The 20609-nt window shown below is 48.3% G+C and overlaps 1 protein-coding gene and 1 non-coding gene across 8 annotated transcripts in view; both read left to right on the plus strand.

Annotated features, from left to right (window-relative positions):
* Nucleotides 1-5962, plus strand: part of Bcl2l1 (BCL2 like 1) — a 50741-nt gene extending 44779 nt beyond the window's left edge. For 6 of the 7 annotated variants that reach the window (XM_051193398.1, XM_051193390.1, XM_051193408.1 and 3 more), the window contains exon 3: nucleotides 4314-5962. In XM_051193398.1, the coding sequence (XP_051049355.1) occupies nucleotides 4314-4451 (138 nt within the window). In that variant the 3' untranslated portion in view covers nucleotides 4452-5962. The remainder of the gene's footprint in view (nucleotides 1-4313) is intronic. The other variant, XM_051193434.1, reaches the window with a different exon arrangement.
* Nucleotides 5963-8635: 2673 nt separating this feature from the next.
* Trnak-cuu (transfer RNA lysine (anticodon CUU)) lies at nucleotides 8636-8708 on the plus strand. The gene has a single exon. It is a non-coding gene; the product is annotated as a tRNA-Lys (tRNA).
* The last annotated feature ends 11901 nt before the right edge of the window (nucleotides 8709-20609 follow it).

The raw sequence follows: 20609 nt of genomic DNA on the forward strand, positions 1-20609 counted from the left end.
AACATAAAGCATTTCCTGCAAGCCGTGTTCCTGCCTATCTCCAGGGCTGGCCTTGAAAAATTGTAGGTGATTCATGGACATTAGTGACATGATTGAGAGCACAGAGACCCTGGAGCACAAGAGAGAGATGCCTTACAGAGTTGGGGAGGTAAGCAGGGAAGAGTGGACGTCACAGTAGGATCTCGTGGGCTGGAAAAAGTGTGAGGAGGAATGAAGAACAGAGCATGTGAAGCCCTTCAGTGTGCATGGCCATGACTATCAGAAGCCCTGTAGTGGTGGAGGGAAACCCCTTTAGGGGTCCTAGACTAGACTTCTCCTTGGGTGAGAGTTGGAAGAGCTCTAGGCTCTGCTCAAACTCTCTGTGGGTTGACCCTCCAACCTTATTCTGCTTAGGTAGGAGTCCATGACTGTTGTAGTAGAGGTCACTAGTCATTGTGTCTCCAACTACCCTAAAAACCCCACGTGCATCTCCAAGACAGCAGTGAATTCCAACTCTATCCCAGGCTGAGAGTCTCACAGACCTTCAGGCCTGGGTTTCCTGGGAGCATCCATGCCTTCAGTCCACCACCCAGTATGTAGTAAGCAGTGAGGGCTTATCTCTGCTTTTCCAGACCCAGGAGCTCAGCAGTCCTGTTTATTTACCCAGAGCAGCCGCCTGCTGAGAAAATGGATGTTTGTTTCCAAGTGTGTCGTGTGAACCATGGGCTAAATATACCCACACCACAGCCTCTCCAGCCCCCACCCGCCCAGGAACAGCACACCCCATTCTGCTCAGCTCTCTGCAAAAGCCATTGCCAGGATCCACGCCCTTGAAAGTCCTGCTCCCCCACCCCCACCCCAGGAGAAGGAGCTCTGAGCAAGATCACCCTGGCCAAGAATGCAGCTTAGGAACAGAGACAGGAGTGGTCAGTGCCTTGTTCTCTGTGTCCCCTCCACCCTGGAATGACTGTTCCTGGACAGTGAACGCTTTGTGCCCTTGTGGGGACAGGGCCTGTTTACTTCAGCCCAGCCCCAGAGCCAAAAATTTCCTATGGCTGGCAATCCTCTACTTCAGGAAAGTTCCAGTGTGGAAGGCTCTCTAATTTGGTGACCACCCCAGTGTCCCTGGTCCCTTGTGGGACATTTGGCCCCTTGAAATAACTGAGACTTCTCTAGCTGTGACCTTTTTTTCTCCTGTCCTTCCCACAGCCTACGACTCTCATCTTTATGATGCTTTACCTGGGCCTACTTAACTGACTGGCCTTAAATTCCCCATGTATCTGAGGGTGACCCTGAACTTCTGATCTTCTTGCCTCTGACTCCCTCATACTGGGGTTATGGATGCACCGCCATACCAGTTTTATGCAGGGTACCAAGGACCCAAGGCTTTACTGCATGCTAGCCTGAAACTCTACTATGTTACACCCTCAGTCTTTATAAGAGGTTTCTTCTCTGCCAAGATGCACAGAGGCTGGCCAGGATGGATAAGACAGGAAGGCACAACCAGCCACTGCTTCTGCCCCGGTCCTGGGCTCCTCTCGGCTCCACTGTCATGGTTCCTTTGCCCTAAAACCCTTATGGCACTGAAATATGACAGGTTTCCCTTTACCAGCGGGTGGAAGCTGGAATAGCAGTCACTCTGATTTGCTAAAGATGGACCTCAGAGCCTCATCCATACCGAATGCTCTGTAGGACCCAGCAGACATTGTCCTGCACTCCTGTGAAGCCAGGCAGTCCCTGAAGTCTGATGACTCTGCTACCTGTTAGTTCATGTGTTCCATGCCTTAAGCCTCAGGCATCTTATCTCGGCTGGGAAATGAGACTCTCACCTACCTCTGAGGGCTCTAAGAGAAGATGGAACAATGTCTGGAACTTAGTAGACGTGCAGTATATGTGTTCTCCTTGTATAGAGTCGTGTGTTGCTTAACTTCTCAGGGATGAACTCAGAAATGTGTCATTAGGCCACTTTCTTGTGTGAATATCAGAGTGTACTTAACAAACTCGGGAAGGTCACACGAGAATATGATGCAATGCAGGGAAGTGGCAAAAAGAGAAGGAGTTGGAGATTGCTAACTTACCCATCCTTGTGTAGTGGCTTTTTCTTGTAAGTAGCAGAATGCTCAAAAATAACAGTAACAAAATTATTACTACTGCCAAGTACTACACATGACACAGAACTGTGTGTTCATTTTTGTTGTTTTTGTTGTTGTTGTGTGTTTGTTTGTTTGTTTGCTTGCTTGCTTGCTTGCTTTTTTTTTGAGAGAGGTGGTCCTGATAAGTGGATGGGGCTGGCCTCAAACTCATAGAGATCCACCTGCTGTGCCTCATTACTGAGCTTCACTGTTACGTGACTGGCAGCCCAGTTAGGTTGTTTTCACCAACATCACAAACACATGAGGAAAACATCTCATTAGAAGAGCTAAAACCTTACAGGCTCTGTTTTAATTTTTACAGGTGTGTGTGTGTGTGTGTGTGTGTGTGTGTAACATTGTTATGCAACACATGACAGCTTACAGAGCATCAACTCTGTGCCAGACCCTATTCTGAGCACAAGACAGGGTTTCAGCCCTTGACTGGACAGATCTAGTACAGAAGGCAAATCACAGTGAAATGTAGTGTGTTGTGTGGTCATGAGAAGCTGAGAAGGTAGGGGTGGCCATCTAGAACCTCAATGTTCCCAGTACTCAAGAGGCTGAACCAGGAGGATTGAGAATTCAAGGCCAGCTCCTGTCTCTGGGAAAAGGGGTGGAGGAGGAGAGGCAGGAAGAAAGAAGTTAGTATGCTAAGGAAAAGACATGTAACAAGGTTGGGGTGGACACTGCTCTAGTTTGTGGTCAGGAGGATCCACAAAGAAGGCCATGTGGCCAGAGTAGGGGAAGAGAGACTCTATTGAACTACAGCTGTGGGAAGGAAAGTGGACTGCTCTGGTGTGAGGAACATGGAGAGTTGATACATTGTGGTTGGAAAGGACTTTCCCATCTGCCTGCTGCTTCCGGTTCTTTTCCCTAAATGGATGGGGAATTTTGCCATAAGGGCTCATGGCTCACTGCCTCTCCAACAGTTTCATAAATATTGGTCTTTTCAGGTCAGTCTGCTCAAAGCTTGTGCCATTCTGCTGCTAGGTACCAGGGATGCAGAGATGCCCTGCTAAGTACAGGGGAAGGGAGCTACTAGAGTGGAGGTCAGTGTTTTTAAGCAGTCATCTCAGCAAAGCATGGCCTGGGGATATGTGGTAGTGGTGAGGGATATTAGAAGATAAGAAGTCAATCAGGCTGCATCCTGAGTGAGCACACAGGTAGCCCAAAGCTACCTGGACATGGATGGAAGTCCTATCAGGGAGCCTCCACTTGGGACCAGATGGAGACATAGCTCCATGGAGGCAATTGCATGGGCTCTAAAGTCAACATTCAATTCTCTCATTTTACAGAACACAGCAAACACTTAACCTAGGGTCCAAGCACCAAGTTTGGATTCTGGTCCGTCAGTGCCCAGGTAGGGGTGACCTTAATTGGGTCCCTTTCCTCCCAGAGCTCCAGCTGCCTCATATGTATGTGAGGAAGAGACAGCCTGCTGCAGCCTGCTGGATGCCATGACCTCCATGTGCTGGCTGTCCCACTGAGTTATATGTCCCTTGGTACAGAGTGGTTGCTTACCTCCTCCTGGGCCTGGACTGACAGCCCTGGGATGGAGACAGGAATGGTCTCCCCATGCTTGTGTTAAGTGTTCTACTCTGTTCTTCCCACCTACCAGTCAGCTATAGCTGAGTGCCCCAGTAGAATTGCTCTGAGAAACTCCCCTCTCCTGTGGTCTAGCAATGGATAAGCCAGAGGCTGACATTGCTCTTGGCCTCTGTGCAGTCTCTAGGGTTGTGTGATAATGCTCATCTACCCCACCCCCCCTCCTGCACTCCCATCTCCTGTTGTTCCCACCGAACTATCTGTGCTTATTTGTTTCTTTTAGTTTTTCCAGACAGGGTTTCTCTGTGTAACAGCCCTGGCTGGCCTCGAACTCACAGAGATCTGCCTGCCTCTGCCTCCCCAGTGCTGGGATTAAAGGCGTGCGCCACCACCACAGCCCATTTTTTTAAAAGTGGTTGGTTGGTTTTATCTGTTGTTTCTTAAAGCAAAAAGCACTCTCCGTACCTGCATTCTCAGCAGTAAGTTAGGTTGGTCTTTCCCAGCTGGGGTTCGGAAGGGCAGCCTTTAACCTTTTCTCTGGCCACAGTAGGCACTAGTGCTATAGCTTTTCAATTCACCAAGGCCATTGCTTGCAGATGGCCCTTTTTCTGGGCAAGGATTCACAAAATGTCTACCATTCCCTCTCTGTCCCTACAGGACACTTTCGTGGAACTCTATGGGAACAATGCAGCAGCTGAGAGCCGGAAAGGCCAGGAGCGCTTCAACCGCTGGTTCCTGACGGGCATGACTGTGGCTGGTGTGGTTCTGCTGGGCTCGCTCTTCAGTCGGAAGTGACAAGACAATGACCACCCACTCACCTCTCGCCCCCCACCCTGTCCCCACCACAACTCTCTCTTTAGCCACCATTGCTACCAGGAGAACCACTACATGCAACTCACGCCCCTACCCCTATCACAGGGTTGGGCCTAGATCAAGTCCCCTTGCAGTTAGCTTTCTAGAACCTACCACACTTCTGTGAGAGCCACCTTCCTCCCACATCTCAATTCACTTGGCCTCAAGATTCACAAGATTGTCCCCCCCAAATGGGCCGCCTGGAGGCTGGCAGGAGTGGGGAAGGGTGTGCTAGAGGGAGGAGAGGGGCCTGCCTGCTTGGGGGACCCTCAGTTAACCCCTGAGTCTCCTGGGAATGCTTTTCTGGCAGGGAGCTGGAAAGCGTTCTAACCCTTTTCCCCAGAAAGAGACTAGATTGCCTTGGTTTTGATGTGTGTGGCCTCAGAATTGATCATTTCCCATCCCACCGTGTCCCTGGGCCCCCCCTTCTTCCCACCTCTTCTAACCCCAAGAGCCATTGAGAAGCCCCTTTTGACTAATTAGAAATTCAAGCTACTTGGGATAAAGAGGCAGTTACCACAACCTCCATGTCCTGTGTCCTGGCCAAAGCCCCCACTCCTGGTCTGAATGTTCTCCTGAGGCTTCTGGCTAAAGGCCAGCCCCACTCAGGAGGAGGGGCTTAGCTGCAGAAAGTCCTCCAGCCTTAGAGCTAGAGTGGCTCTCGAAGCTGTAGCACCACCCTAGACCCTTCTCCACCCCTCCCCTGGCTCCCATGACCATGACTGAGGGACCAACTGGGCCCAAGATAGGTGCCCCAGAGCTGTTAATGACTTCAGCTGCCTCACTTCCTGCAAGATCAGCCTGTGGCATCTTTGCCTTGGGTGCTGGCCACAGGGTCCAGGAACTCTGGCCTCAGCCCAGAAGTGAAGGGGAGCTATACAGAGCAGCTGTGGGAGCCTCTGGGGGCTTCCCTACCTCAGGCAGGAAGGGCAGGAAGGAGAGCCTGGTGCACAGGTGGGGGGGGGGCTGCAAGGGCCTGTCCTACCCAGTCTTAGTGCCCTGCCCCCACCCAGCCTGGGCAGCAGGGCTGCCAAGGTCAGAGTGGCCTGGCCAGGAGCCCTTCAGGCCTCTCTCTCTCTCCTGCTCCACCCTTGGCCTGTCTCATCCCTGGAGGTCCCAGATCAGCTCTGGCTACCCCGGGCTCTCTGCTGTATATATTCGAGACTAGTTTTTATTCCTTGTGAAGATGATATACTATTTTTGTTAAGCGTGTCTGTATTTATGTGTGAGGAGCTGCTGGCTTGCTGTGCGCGTGCACGTGGAGAGCTGGTGCCCAGAGACTGACAGCCTGATGCTCCCTCCCTACCCTTGCCTGGGGAAGCCCACTGGGGGTCCTGGCTTCTGAGAGGCACCTGTCCCTCCTCTCCCTCACCCTACACTTGTTCCAGCTCTTTGAAATAGTTTGTGTGAAGGTGAAAGTGCAGTTCAGTAATAAACGGTGTCGACTCTGTGAACCGCAGCCTTGGCTCTGTGCCTCATGGGTAAGGGAGTCTGTTCTTGTTTCTATACATTAACAGGCATAGGGGCTAACTGAGCACCTGCTGGTCCTGTGTGAACAGGACAGTCCTCCCCCTCAGGAGCTGACTTTCTAGTGGGCCCAAGTGTCACACAGTCACGGGACAAATGTTTGCTGAGCCCTGCTGCAGCACAAGCCTGCCTTTTTGAGGCTTGCACATTAGTGGAGAAGATGGGTGTGGAAGTGTGGTGCTGGTGGCTTAGGGCTCCCATGAGAGAGCGACTGTCTTCTGTCAAGACATGGAAGACTTGAGAGAGAATAAAGCGACCAGATTTGAGGTGACATTAAGGTGGGTCTCAAGTTTCACATGAATTAGAGATGGCCTAGAGAAAAGAGGACATCTGAGGCTGGAGAGGTGGCTCAGAGGTTGAGTGCTTGCTGTGCAATCCTGAGGACCAGAGTTTAGATTTCAGCACCACTTAGAGTATTCACCAATTGCCCGGAACCCCAGCTCCAAGGGATGTGAGGCCCTCTCCAGCGTCTTCCCACGCACAAGACCGTGCACCCTCACATGTACACATAAATTAGTCAAGCAAAAAGATGTTTGGTTTTCGAGACAGGTTTTCTCTGTGTAGCCCTGGCTGTCCTCGACCTTGCCCTGTAGATCAGGCTGGCTTGGAACTCGGAGATCCACCGAATGCAGGAATTAAAGGCGTGTGCCACTGCCACCGCCATCCCCCACCACCCCGCACCCCCAGTTTTTCTGTAAAGATGACACAGAAGTCAGACATAGTGACACACTTCTTTAATCCAAGCATTTGGGAGGCAGAGGCCCGGGGATCTCTAATTTGAGGCCAACCTGGTCTACATTGGGAGTTCCAGCACAGCCAGAGCTACAAAGAGAAACCTCGTCTCAAAGAAAAAAGTGACAGGTTTGGGGGCTAGTGAAACATGAATAGCAAGCACTGGGCTCTGTGTGGTGGCACATAACTGTGATTCCAACCCTTGGGAAACAGAGGCACATCAATTGAGCTTAAAGCCAATCTGATCTGCACAGAGTTCCAGGCCTTTTTGGGCTACATAATGAGACCTGTCTCAGAGGACAAGCACTGAACAGAGTCCACACAACTCCTGGGACACATGGGCTCCTAGAGGGAGCCAAGGTTTGAAGGGTGAAGAGGGCTGAAGAAAAGCTAGCATGTCTGGCACTGAGCAGCCTCATGCTTAGAAACCAGATTAACTGGAGATGAGGGACATGGATTTGGCCCTGGTCAGGAAGCATATGATCCTTAGAGCTCTGAAAAATCTCTCTAGCTGCTATGAGAACATTCTAGAAAGGAGCTAGAAGAAACCCCAGAGAGCAGTAAGAAGCCATTTGTTGATTACAGCTCTGGATTTAGGGATGTGTGACCTGGGTCACTATGGCCCTTGTGACATTGCCCACTGCTCCTGAAACCCCTATGACCGTCTTCGAGAAATGGGTTAAGGTAGAACCCCTCACACCAGCCAGCCACATTCCAAGGCAAAGAAGTACTGCTTTCAAGTTCTATGTTGCTACAGCTGGAAGGAGGAGGGAAGCCCATACTGGATGGTTTTCTGAGCAGGCTTGACTGCCTCCCATGGATGCAAATGAGACCTGAAAGCCATCCCGACTCATGGGCTCTTACACAGTGCCAGTGACTGCTGACTCTGCAGGACAGCTTTGCCCAGTGTCCTCCCACCTTGCTCTGCTCACTAGAGCACATCCCATCACTTGGGAATGGAGCTGCCTGACTCCCCTAGGGCTCCTCCAAAGCCTCCTGCCTCCCACCCACCTCTCCCTCTCGCAGCTTCAGGCTTATCAGTCAGTGCCATCATTGGCTGCCCATCCATACCCCCCCCCCAAGGATTGGAGCTGCTTCCTACCCTAGCCACTCAAAGACCCCCTTTCCAGATTGTTCATATGCTTCCAGAAATATATTTCACATAGATAAATACACACATATAAAATATGCTTTGATTCTACATCCTAAATTTTGGGGCATATTTTTTATTTACATTATTTTTGAGACAGTGTCTCACTCTGTAGCCCAAACTGTTCTAGAGTAGCTTCTTCTCCCCAAGTGCTGGGATTATAGGCAAATGCTACAAATGGTTGCTACAGGTAGCCCTTCTATTTTCTTCCGTATAACCTGTGGAAGTTTTGCTATCTGTGCATAGATTGGCAGCTCCAGGCATTTGCAATTCAGAACATATTCATCCTTTTTTTAAAAAGCTATATAATATTCCACAAAATTTGGGAGGTTGAAATATGGTCCAGCTCTGTTTCCTTGGCTGGCCTGGAACTGGCTGCCTCTGTCTTTCAAGAACTGGGATTAAACATCTGAATCACCACATCTGACTTTCACCAGACTTAGCCAGATCCCTAATTTCAAGAGTCCCAGTGCCAGACATGTCATCACACTATTGGAGTCACACTGACTGAAGGCTCCTGGGCAACTCTTTAAAAGGAGGCAGGGACAACTTGGTCTGGGCTCTGTAGCTGCAACTTTTTCTAATATTTATTTTTAGGAGCTGGAGAGATTGCCCGGTGGTTAAGAGCACTGCCTGCTTTTCCAGAGGACCTGGATTCAATTCCCACTACCCACATGTCCCCTCAAACCATCTATGACTCAGTCCCAGAGGATCTGACTCCTGGCTAGCTCAGTTGGTAGAGCATGAGACTCTTAATCTCAGGATTGTGGGTTCGAGCCCCATGTTGGGTGCCATTTTGTTACATTTTCTTACCAACCTGGTCCTACTGCTGCATCAGCCCCAAATAACACAGAGACACTGTATTAATTATAACGCTATTGGCCAATGTCTAGAGCTTTTTATTAGCTAGCTCTGCTTTAATTATTAACCCACAATTACTAATGTATGTATTTCTACATGGTCTTATCTTACCAAGAACACTGGACTCAATGCATCCTCTCCTCCTGAGATCACATCAAGATTCCGTCCTACATTTCCCAGAATCCTCCACCTCTCCTAGTCCTACCTATCTTGCTTCCCTATTGACCAACAGTGCTTTATCCATTAACCAATAAGAGAAACATTTACAGAATGACACCTCCCATCACTCTTCTGGCCTCCATGGGCACCAGGCTTGCATGTGATAATGGCAAAGCCCCTTCATTCAATCCCCTGCACCACATAAATGGCATAGTAGCAGATACCTACAATTCCAGCATGTAGCTCCTCAGCTGCATAGCAAGTTTGAGGCCAACACATGAGACCCTGTCTTAGAAAAACAGGAACAAATAAAAAAATAATGGTTTGGGATTTGGATTTTGAGACAGTCTCACTATGTAGTCCTGGCTGGCCTGGAACTCTCTGTGTTAACCAGGAAATCACAGTGATTGGCCTTGCCTCTGCCTCCTGAGTACTGGGTTTAAAGGTTTATAAAGTCAACTAGAGCTACATAGTGAGTCTCTATCTCAAGATAAATAAAAGGCTTTTTGGGGTAGGGGAACAGGGGAGATGTGACCCTGAAGACTGAGTCCAGAGCCTTGCCTGTACTAGGCCTACATTCTATCACTGAAGGGTACATCCCAGCCCTTAACTGTAATATTTATTTCTCAATGTCCTCAATGAAGTAATTTTAATATCAACCCAAAGTTACCCTCCATTAAATTGTACCCTGTTTGATTGTGAACAACTGCCTGTAACTACAGTTCCAGGGGATCTGATAAACCCCTTCTGGCCTTCGTTGTTGATTTTACTCTTTGGCTCTTTCGGCTTTGTTCTTTGGGGAGCCTGCCACCCAGCTCCCAAATAAATCACATGGAGGCTTATTCTTTCTTTTTAATTGCCTGGCCTTAGCTTGACTTGTTTCTAGCCATCTTTTCTTAAATTATCTCATCTACCTTTTGCCTCTGGACTTTTATCTTTTTCTGTTTTTCACAACCCTTCATATTCTCCACAGATTTCTCTTTCTATTTATTCTCTCTGCCTGCCAACTCTGCCTATCCTTTCTCCTGCCTTAGTATTGGTCATTCAGCTCTTTATTAGACCAATGGGATGTTTTAGACAGGCAAAGTAACACAGCTTCACAGAGTTAAACAAATGCAACATAAAAGAATGTAACACATCTTTGCATCATTAAAACAAATTTCCACAACATAAACAAATGTAGCACATCTTAAAATAATATTTCACAATAGGCCTTTGAGAGTACCAGGCACAAATACATGCAAACTCTGTCTGTCTGTCTGTCTGTCTGTCTGTCTGTCTGTCTGTCTGTCTCTCTCTCTCTCTCTCTCTCTCTCTCTGCTGTAGCCGAGAATATCCTCTAGAAGCAAGAATGACCTATCTCCACCTCCCAAGTGCTGGCATTATAGTTACGAGCCCCCACAACCAGCTCCAAATCTACTTTTCAATGGCATTTGAGAAATGGGGAAGCACACGTACAAAGAGCAAGCCTGCAGCTCTCTTCCAGTTCCCCAAGCCTCAGGCCCCAGATTTGGGAGTGTTTTCTGATCAAAATGTTTAGTTACGTCCTTCATGGTAGCTGTGCCTAGAACTCAGTGTTAGAGCCTTCGTTTCCCTCCTGTCTGCTTTGACTGGATGGGAACCCATGAGAGACAATCTTCCTCCTCTTCCTCATGCATCTCTTCCCACAGCCCCCACCTCCCCACCCCGTGTAATCAGCAGTATGCCTGCACCACTGCATGGAGCTGGACCAAGAGCCAAGAGCATGCCTGTGTGCTTGCCAGTTTCTCTGTTTAGTTACTCTTTTCTGGTGCGGTGTGCCGAAAATCCAGAGCCTGGAACATGCTAAGCAATGCTAGGTCACTAGCCACACCCTCAGCTCTTCCCTGGTTCCTTATTTGTGACTAGCACTCACTCTGAAGTTTAGGTTGTTCTAGAATTCACTGTGTCATCCAGGCTAGCCTCTAACTTGTGGCAGTCCTCCTGTCTCAGTCTCCTGAGTGTTGGGATTACAGGTGTGAGTCACTGTGGCAAACTACTTGAACAAGTTTTCAAAATTAGCAAATCATGCAGGAAACCTAGCAACTAATGATTAAATTCATTAGAGGGACCAGAGAGATGTCTCTGTAAGTAAAGGTGCTTGCTGCTAAGGCTGGCAACCTGAGTTCAAGTCCCAGGACCACATAGAGTGGAACAAGGGAACCCAAGGACTAGCCAGTAGACCTCTGGCTTTTATATGCATGCTGTGGCACACACACCCTTGAAAAAAATAATTTTTTAAAAATTTAATTATAAAACATTTTGCTCTGGACTTATCTGTCTCTACCATGACAGCTGTGTCATGAGGTTAAAAACAAGAACTTCCCCTTGGTATAAAGAGAATAGAAATAGGTTGGGGATGTTACTCAGTGGGTAGAAAGCTTGCTTGCCTGGCAGGCACAAAACTCTGATTTCAAATCATTGCACTACACTCAGTGGTGGGTATGTGCCTGTATTCCTAGCACTCCAAAGCTAAAGGCAGGGGTATCAGAAGTTCAAGGTCTTCCTCCACTACATAGTGAGTTCTAGGTTAGCCTGGGCTACATGAGTGCAAGGAAAGCTGTCTTTGTTATTGTTTTATTGCTGTGAAGAGACGCCATGACCAAGACAACTCTTTATTTTTATCAACTTTTTTAAAATAAATGTTCAGATTTATTTTGTGTGTATGCCTGTTTTGCCTGGATGTATATATGTGTGCCACATACATGCCTGAGAAAGTGGTGAACCTCTATGTAAATGTTAGGAATTGAATCCAATCCTTTTGAAGGACACATGCTCTTATGACCACTGAGCCAACTCTCCAGTTGTCTCCCTGCCCCTGCTTACAGCTTTAGAGGGTTAATCAGTTATCATCATGGCGGGAGCAGGCAGGCATGATGTCGGAGCAGCAGCTGAGAGCCTTACATCCTGATCCCCAGGTAACAGGCAGAGGCTCTGGACCTTCACTGTGCTTTTGAAACCTCGGAGCCACACCATGACACCTCCTCCAACAAGGCCTCACCTCCCAATCGTTCTCAAACGGTTCATCAACTGGGAACCAAGCCCTCAAGCATTTCAAACTACCACAAAAGGAAAGGAGAAGAAAGGAAAGAAAAATGGCTAAGATGTAGGATGTAGCTCCATTGCAGGCACTTACAATGCCCTATCTCCTTTTTTTTCCCCCAGGCAGGATCTCACTGTGTTAACCATGGCTGTCCTAGAACTCCCTCTGTAGACCAAGCTGGCCTCTAAATCACAGAGAGATCCCTGCTTCTGCCCCTCAAGTGCTGGAATTAAAGGCGTAGCCATTACACCGAGTACCCTAGGTTCAATGCCACAACAAAAAGAAACAACTTAATATATGTGAGCTAAGTTTATGTGTTCTTTGATTTTTTACTAAATATCCACACATTGATGTTTGAGAGCTAAGAACATAAAGTATTTATCCTCACCTAAATTATATAAGACATCTCATTTCAGTAGGCTTACATGAATAATTAATTAGCTTGAATGCTCATTTCAATGTAAAAGTCCTTGTGAATCCTTAAGGAATTTAAAGGGACATATTACAAAATTTTAACAAGATGATCTTGTAATTTGGAAACATCATTCTTTCTTCAAGTGTGTTTTGGTTTTTTTTAATTTTTTTTTTTTTTTTCAAGATAGGGTTTCTCTGTGTAGCCTTGGCTGTCCTGGAACTAGCTCTGTAGACCAGGCTGGCCTTGAACTCACAGAGATCCACCTGCCTCTGCCTCCCCAGTGTTGGGATAAAAGGCATGCGCCACCAACACCCAGCCTGGAAACGTCATTCTTAAAATACTCAGATACTAAAACTGTGGGTATAAAATAAGAATAGGGTTTTCTGGAATTAAATAGAAAGTAATCTAAACTTAATGTAATGGCCTATCGATTGCTGGGCTTCGCACTTACTGCTCTAGAGGAAGTGAGCCTCCTCAGGATGTCCCCAGGTTAGGCTCAAGTTGAACTAATGTAAAAAAACAAATATACCCATCCCCACAGGCTGTTACAGATGCATTACTACAACAATAGCATCAAATCCAAACAATAATGGGGAATAGTAACAAGATGGCTCACTGAGTAAGGAAGGAAGCTTGCTGCCAAACCTGACAACCTAGTTCAATAGAGGGAGAGAACACACTCCTCCAAAATTGTCCTCTGTTCCCGGTACATACACCATGGTGCTTGCACACCCTCACACATAAATAAAGAGATGTCACCCGGGCGTGGTGGAGCACAACTTTAATCTCAGCACTCAGGAGACTGAGGCAGGTAGATCTCTTTGAGTTCAAGGCCAGCCTGGTCTACCAAGTGAGTTCCAGGACAGCCAGGACTGTTATACAGAGAAAACTTATCTCAAAATAAATAATAAATAAATAAATCTGGGCATGCCTGTACCTTTGTAAATGCCCTTCTCGTGCCTTGCCACTTACCACAAGGACAGATATAAATGCAAATTCCACAAACATAATTTTTTAACTATTTTATGTGTATGGATGATTTGCCTGCATGCACATCTGTGTACTACATGTATGCAGTGGCTGAAGGGACCGGAAGAGAGCATGAGGTCCTGGCAAACTGAAGTTAAAGATGATTGTGAGGTCTGTGGGCACTGGGAACTGGACCTGAGTCTTCTGTAAGGGCAGACAGTGCTTTTTTTGTTTTGGTTTGGTTTTGGTTTTGGTTTTGGTTTTTTGAGACAGGGTTTCTCAGCCTTGGCTGTCCTAGAATTCTGTAGACTAGGCTGGCCCCAAACTCAAGGAGATCCACCTGCCTCTGCCTCCCAAATGCTGGGATGCTGTGCCACTACCGCCCAGTGTCAGCCAGTGCTATTAACCACTGAGCTATCTCTACAGTCCAGGCAAGTCAGTTTTACACTGGACATTGTGCCAAGTCACCTGTAGACAAACTACAAAGAATGAGTGTTCCTCATGGATGGCCACACTGCACAGTTGACCACTAAAGGGCATGGCCAGAAGAGAGGGACCCATCTGTGGCTGTGCCCAGCTCATAGGTAGAGTGACAAAGTCCAAGGACAGAAGAACAATATGGTGTTTAGGAGCAAGACTGATAACATGTGACCTTCGGTATGTCATTCTAGGTGTCAAGGTCCCTTTACTTGATAAAGGGGGGAGGGCTGGCATGGCGTATAGCTATAATCCCAGTTTGGGAAGCTGAGTTGAGAGGATTGCAAATTTAAGGCCAGCCTTGCCTCCCCCTAAAAAAGTTGGAATGGAGGTGAAAATGCAGCTCAGTAATAGTCTTGCTGGCATATGCAAGGCCCTGAGTTCACCCCCAGAACAGAGAGGGTAGGCCATGATGGCCACACACACCATGTGTGGTGATAGCACAGATGTAAAATGCTCAGGACCTGGCCCGGCAGATAACCACCCCATCAGAGTTGTCAGGTGCCCCATTAGACCACCAAGTTCTTCCTTAATGTGGATCTCCCCCAAGTGCGCCGTGGCCAATGGCTGCGGTTCTGATACAGAACCTCCATCCCCAGGGAAGTACAACTCTGGGTTAATGGCACTTTTTGGGAGGTGGGGCTTATCAAGGGTCCTTAGGTCTTTGTGACTTCACTGGGCAGGGAGAGTGTTATGGAGTTCCTGACCCCTCCCTCCCTCTCCCCTTCCCTCTTCCTTTCCTTCCTTCTTTCTTGTTGTGTTGGTGTTGGTTTTCTTTTTTCTTTTTTATTTATTTATTTATTTTAGGTTTTCTTTCTTTTGTTTTGAATAGATACTCATGTAGCCCAGGCTGGCTTCCAACCTCCTATGTATCTGAGAATGACCTTGAACTTCTGATCCTCCTGCCTCAGCCCCCCCCACCCCCCCACCCCCCCACCCCCGCATATTGTGATTGCAGGAGTATGCCACCACTTCCAGATTTAAGAAGCGTGCGGATGGAAGCCATCAGGCATGCTAGACAAGAACTCCACTACCTGAGCTGCTCCCAACCCCCATTCTCCCTCTCACACTTCGTGACTGAGGAGGCGAGCAGGCTATTTTGTTTGTTTACTTTTGCCATAGGGTCTCACTATGTGGCTCAGTCCGGTGTGGAATTCCCAGGGAAGGGAATTCCCAGAGAGCCTCTTACCTCTGCTCCCTGAGTGCTGGGATTAAAAGCTTGTGCCACCACACATGGCTAACACTGCACCTCTATGAGAGCCTGGGCAGAGCTGAGGGACAAGTAAGATGGAGGCAAAGGCTGGATCACTGTCTTCACAGTCTGTCTCCTTTGCTGGCTGCCCAGTGAGTCAGTCTGACTCTGCCTGGCTCCAATGTGGACACAGTTGTCATTTAAGACAGTAATACAAGGTTAACTTGACCTATTGTTATGCTCACTGAGCAATCTGTGTTTCTTCTATCTTGTTCTTGATAACCTTGGACTTTCTTGGCATCTTAAGCTACAGTTAGTTCCTCAGCCTTGTCACAAGGTTCAGACCAAACCCTGAGACTGGTGACAGCAGCCACAGGAAGGTGAACAGGTCCTCAATTAAGTGACCAACTGTTAGTTCAAGTAGAAGGCCAAAATTCTTTTATTTTTGTTATTATTTTGTATATATGGATGTATTTCCTAAACATGTCTCTGTGCACTGTGTGCCTAGTGCCTGTAAAGACCTAAAGATGGCATCAGATCCCCTGGAACTGGAGTTACAAATAGTTATGAGTTATAGCTTGGGTGCTGGGAATCGAACCCAGGTATTCTCAAAGAGCAGCCAGTGCTCTTAACTGCTGAGCCATCTCTCCATCCCCAAGGCCAGAATTCTTGATCACAAGAAGAAAACCTTCATTAGGAACCATGCTGGCCACAACTGAACAATTATCAGATCTTTGCCTAATCCCAGAAGTCAAGAGAAAGCCTGTTGCTACCCCCATGAAGAATACCTCTGTGAGTAGAGTCCCTTCTGCTCCCAGTAGGGCAAGTTTGCCAACTGAGGGGTGATGATACTTGCCTGATGTGTACAAGGTCCTGGCTCACCCTCAACTTTGCCTAAAAATAAGTGAATAAATAATAAAAAGAAGTGTTGCAGCAGCTTTATCTGTCTTGCTCATATGTGGCCTGTTTTATTTCTACCATTCCCACACCATAGATCTTACTTACCGTGTTTTGGGCTGGTTGGGAAGCTGCAGGAATCTTCACATTAAGTCCTTGTCTCAAAAAAGCAAAAACCAAACAAAGTTCTACATCAGCTTCCATGAAACTCTTTGAGTAGTGCCCCTACTCACTCCTCTGACTCTTCAAGCCTCCTGCTATGAAAAGATTCCCAACGTTCCCACATGGAATAAATCTAAAGCCAGCTATGGGTTGGATCGTAGTCCTGAAATCCATATATTCAACTTCTAACCTCAGCAACTCAGAATGTGACTGTACTTGAAGATAAGGAAAGCTCGGTTGTAGAAGTACTTGCCTTGTGCCAGCAAGATGGTTCAGCAGGTAAAGATCCCTACCTCCAAGCTTGACAACCTGAGTTCAAACCCAGACCTCTCAGGGTGGGAGGAGATGACCAATTCCTACAAGTTATCCAATGTCCTGCACACAGGAACCATGGCACATGCAACAACCCTCTTCCCCATAGGTAGGTAGGTAGATAGGTAGGTAGGTAGGTAGGTAGGTAGGTAGGTAGATAGATAGATAGATAGATAGACAGATAGATAGATGTGCTTGCTCATGCACTATACCCTGAGCTCCAGCCCCAGTACCACATGTACTGACGTGATAGTGTGGACCTGTAATTCCAGCACTTGGGAGGTAGAGGTTCAAAAGTTAAAGGTCATCATCAAATATATATCAAGTTCTATGTTCCAGGTCAGCCTACCATGAGACCTCTCCCAACAATGATAAACAAACAAAAAATCCCACGGAGGATCTCTGTGAGTTTGAGGCCAGCTTGGTCTACCAAGTGAGTTCCAGGACAACCAGGGCTATTACACAGCAAAACCCTGTCTCTAAAAAACAAAAAACAAAAACAAAAATTACCCACAAGCAGGTTCCTTGGGTGAGAGAGATGGCAGTGCTTCTCTCCTGGGGATCAGAGTTTGATTCCAAGCATCTACATCAAGAAGCTCACAGCATTTGTAACTCTAGCTGCAGTGGCTCCAATGCCCTCCTCAGCCTCTCCAGCCTCCACAGGCCTCCTCAGGCACCCACACTCATATATAACAGACACTTAGACATACACATATATAAAAATTTATAACAACCGGAAGGTTCCCAAGTACCTAAGTAACTGAGCATGGTGACACATACCTGTGTCTCAGCACTCAGATGGCTGAGGCTGGAAGATGGTGACTCCACAACTAGTCCAGACAATGCAGCAAGATCCTAAATTCAAATGAAGTAGCCAAGGAGAGCCCCAAAGGCTACAATCCAGTCTATCCAATCTGTCTGGTACCCTTCTGAGAAATGGAGACTAGGACTCAGGAGACAGCAGAGCTGTTCACACTCATATGACAGCTAGAACAACTGTGTGCAAGCCACAGATCTGGACATAAGGGAGACCCAGCCTTGCCAGCTCCATGATCCCTGGCTTCTGGCCTTGAGAACAGTGAGAATAGGAACTTCTGTTGTTTAAACCCAGCCTGTGGATCAGTGTCATGGCTGCCCCCACAAACCAATACAGTGACCCATAACTGGCCTCAGAGAGCCTCAGCGGCCATGGGGGTAGGTATGCGTTGAGGGGGGGGTGGAAACAAAAGCTAGAGGATGTTGGTTGTCTGTGCATAGGCTTTCTCCTTTTTTGGGGGGTGGGGTGGGGTGGGGGGCGGTTCTAACTCAGGCTCCCCTGCTGACCACACCCACCATGACTGATGGGACAGGCTGATTCAGTTTTCCCTGGACTGATTTTGACAGTTTTCACTCCTTCATAATTGACTAAACAGACCATCCTCACTGCCTGTACATTAGATGTGTTCACTACATCCACATGACTGCCCGAGGAGCAGGGTCGAAACCGGCACAGAAAATATACTGTGCCACCAAGCCCCAAGCCAGCTTTCTTTCTTTTCCATTCTGAATGGGTCTCACCACAAAGCCCAGGCTGACTTCGAGCTTTCAGTCCTCCTGCCTCAGCCTCTCAGATGCTCGGATCACAGGATCACAGTCAGACATCACCATGTTAACTGCTGCGGAGCATTCTAGAGTTCCTACCTCATCACCCCCAGCTGTGGGTTCCACACCACAGACCAGCAGGCATGGAGGGTGGGACCCCATCCCCCGTCCTCTCTCTCTTTCTGGCATTGACCCCCCCACCCGTGTCCGTCCGCCCTGTCCCCCCCACCCCCCGCAGTGAGTGGTAAACAGGACTCACACCTTACAGAGTATGGGGATGGGAGACCTGCTGAGCTCTGGACACTTCCTACTCTGCTGGTTCCTCCAATGCTTTTCTCCAAATTCCCCTCTTCAGTAAGAGCAGCAGAACCTGCAGGGCCCTGGATGGAGGACTGTCTGTCTGTCTGTCTGTTCCCCACCTTCCTTGTCCCATCTATTTTACACTGGAAATCTCTGTCTCCCTAACCCGTTATAGCCCTCACCACCACAGGGCCTTTGCACGTGACTCTCTCTACCTCGCCTCTTTCACAGGGCTTACATCCGGTCATCTTTCACAAGGAAGACACTTCCTCCGGGAATTCCTCCAGGCCAAGCCTGTGATTGGCCCATCCAAATACCACTTGGCTTCTTTTTGGGCACTCTTTGCTTTCTGGTTTACCAGACTGGCCATCTGATTAATGTTCCTGTCCCCGACTTTCAGATTCACAATACTAGAATTAATGACCCTAGCAGGAAACCTCATTCACTGTGCCCTCAGAGCTTGGGATGCAAATGTGTTGGTTGAATGAATATTGTTGCGGTTATTGTTCCCCTAAACCCTTCCTTTGCCGTGGGAGTCTGTCTGTGGGGTACACTGCCCCCACTGTCTTCAGAAGGGCAGTCATAAAGCCGAGAGTGGTGGAGCACATCTGCAATCCCAGCACTTGGAAGGTGAGGCAGAAGGATCAGAAGTTCAAGGCTATCCTCAGCTGCATAATAAATTTAAGACTAGCTAGGCTAGAGTTTCATATAACCCTGTCTGGGACTGACATGGTGGTGCATGCACACCTTTGATCCTAGCACTGGGGAAGCCAAGGCAGGAGGATTCTGAGTTCATGGCCAGTCTGGTCTACATGATAAACTACAGGCCAGCCAAGGCTACATGGTAAGACAAAACAAACTAAAACAAGAAAAAAAGAAAAAAAAAAAAAAACCGTCTGGAGAAGGTGGGGCTGGAAAGGAAGGGTAATGTTCAGACCTACACTTTCAAATCACTGCAGTGTTCCTGGTCTTAACTGCTTGTGCTGCCCCCAATTACAGCCTGACCCATGGGGTTGCTAGTGGGACAGTGTTCTCCAAGGCAAATGGCATCAGAGGCAGGACTCTTCCCCTGAGCACTGTGTCCTGCAAACGTCCCATTGATCCCTCCAAGATTGTCTGCCGATGCATATAGCAGCTTGCACTCCATTGCCTCTCAGCTTCAAGTTCACCCCTTGCTCAGAAGACTGAGGCAGGAACCTCATGAGTTTGAGGCCAGCCTGGGCTACATGGCAAGACCCTACCGAAATAGTCAGAGGTGGGGAGGGAAAGAAGGAGGTGGAGAGACTGTCAATAGACTCTCATCTCATGTCTGTAACCAGTATTGCGTAGGCAGAGCATAAAGATTACCGTGAGTTCGAGGCCAGCAAGAGTCATATGGGGAACCCATATTTCAAACGAACTAATGAACAGATGAACAGAAGAAGAAAGAACAAACATTAACGGGGGTGGGGTGGGTGGGGGTGCCTGGAACCAGGTTCCTTAGTACTAGCTGGGCCTTCTGGAATTCACGTCGGGCCTAAGCTCAGGACATGATGATGCGGAGCTTTGCCGGTAGAGGGCGCCGGAGGGAGCACTGTGGGCAGAAAGTGTTCTCTCCCTTGTGTGTCCTCTAGTGATCATCACCCCAGCCACGGGGCGGGTGACAGCCACCCCAGCTCTCAGGGCCTCGAGGCCCCCTGAAGCCTTCCTGAGGTAGAGGCTGCCCACGTTGGACCTCACATCCGCAGATTCCACCGGCCACCAGCCTCAGCCCCTGCAGCTGCGGTTGTTTGGCTGCGCATGACTATGGAACAAACAGCTGGAGCCAGGTACCCTCGCAGCTTCTCCACATCCATGCTCCTGAGAGATCTGGACCCCAGCATGGGGAAGCACCCTGATTCCTTGGGGTTCCCCTGGGAAACTTTTAAGTTTCTTTTTGTGTCTTTGTTACCTTCCGGTGTTCGACCCTGATTTTTTTTTTTTTTTTTTTTTTTTTTTTTTTTGGTAATACTGGAAGTTGAACCCAGGGCCTTTCACATGCTCAGCAAGCACTCCGTCCATATCCCCAGTCCAATCGGTCCATTTTAACCAATTTGCATCTGTCCCTCAGAGATCCCAAACATGGAAGCTCCCCACCCCCACCCCCAATCGTGCTTGGAACATAATCCCTGTAGGGCCCTGTGTACCCTGCTCCCCAGCCCAAGACCAGCTCTCTTCCAACACACGCATCTCCGCTCCCCTCCTCTCCGGGACTTCTTCAGTCACTGTGGCCTCCCTGAAGTTCAGATAGGCAAACCAGATCCTAAGCCTCAGGGTTTTTGCACTTG

This window comes from Phodopus roborovskii, unplaced genomic scaffold (assembly GCF_943737965.1).
Source record: "Phodopus roborovskii unplaced genomic scaffold, PHOROB, whole genome shotgun sequence".
Taxonomy (NCBI): Eukaryota; Metazoa; Chordata; class Mammalia; order Rodentia; family Cricetidae; genus Phodopus; species Phodopus roborovskii.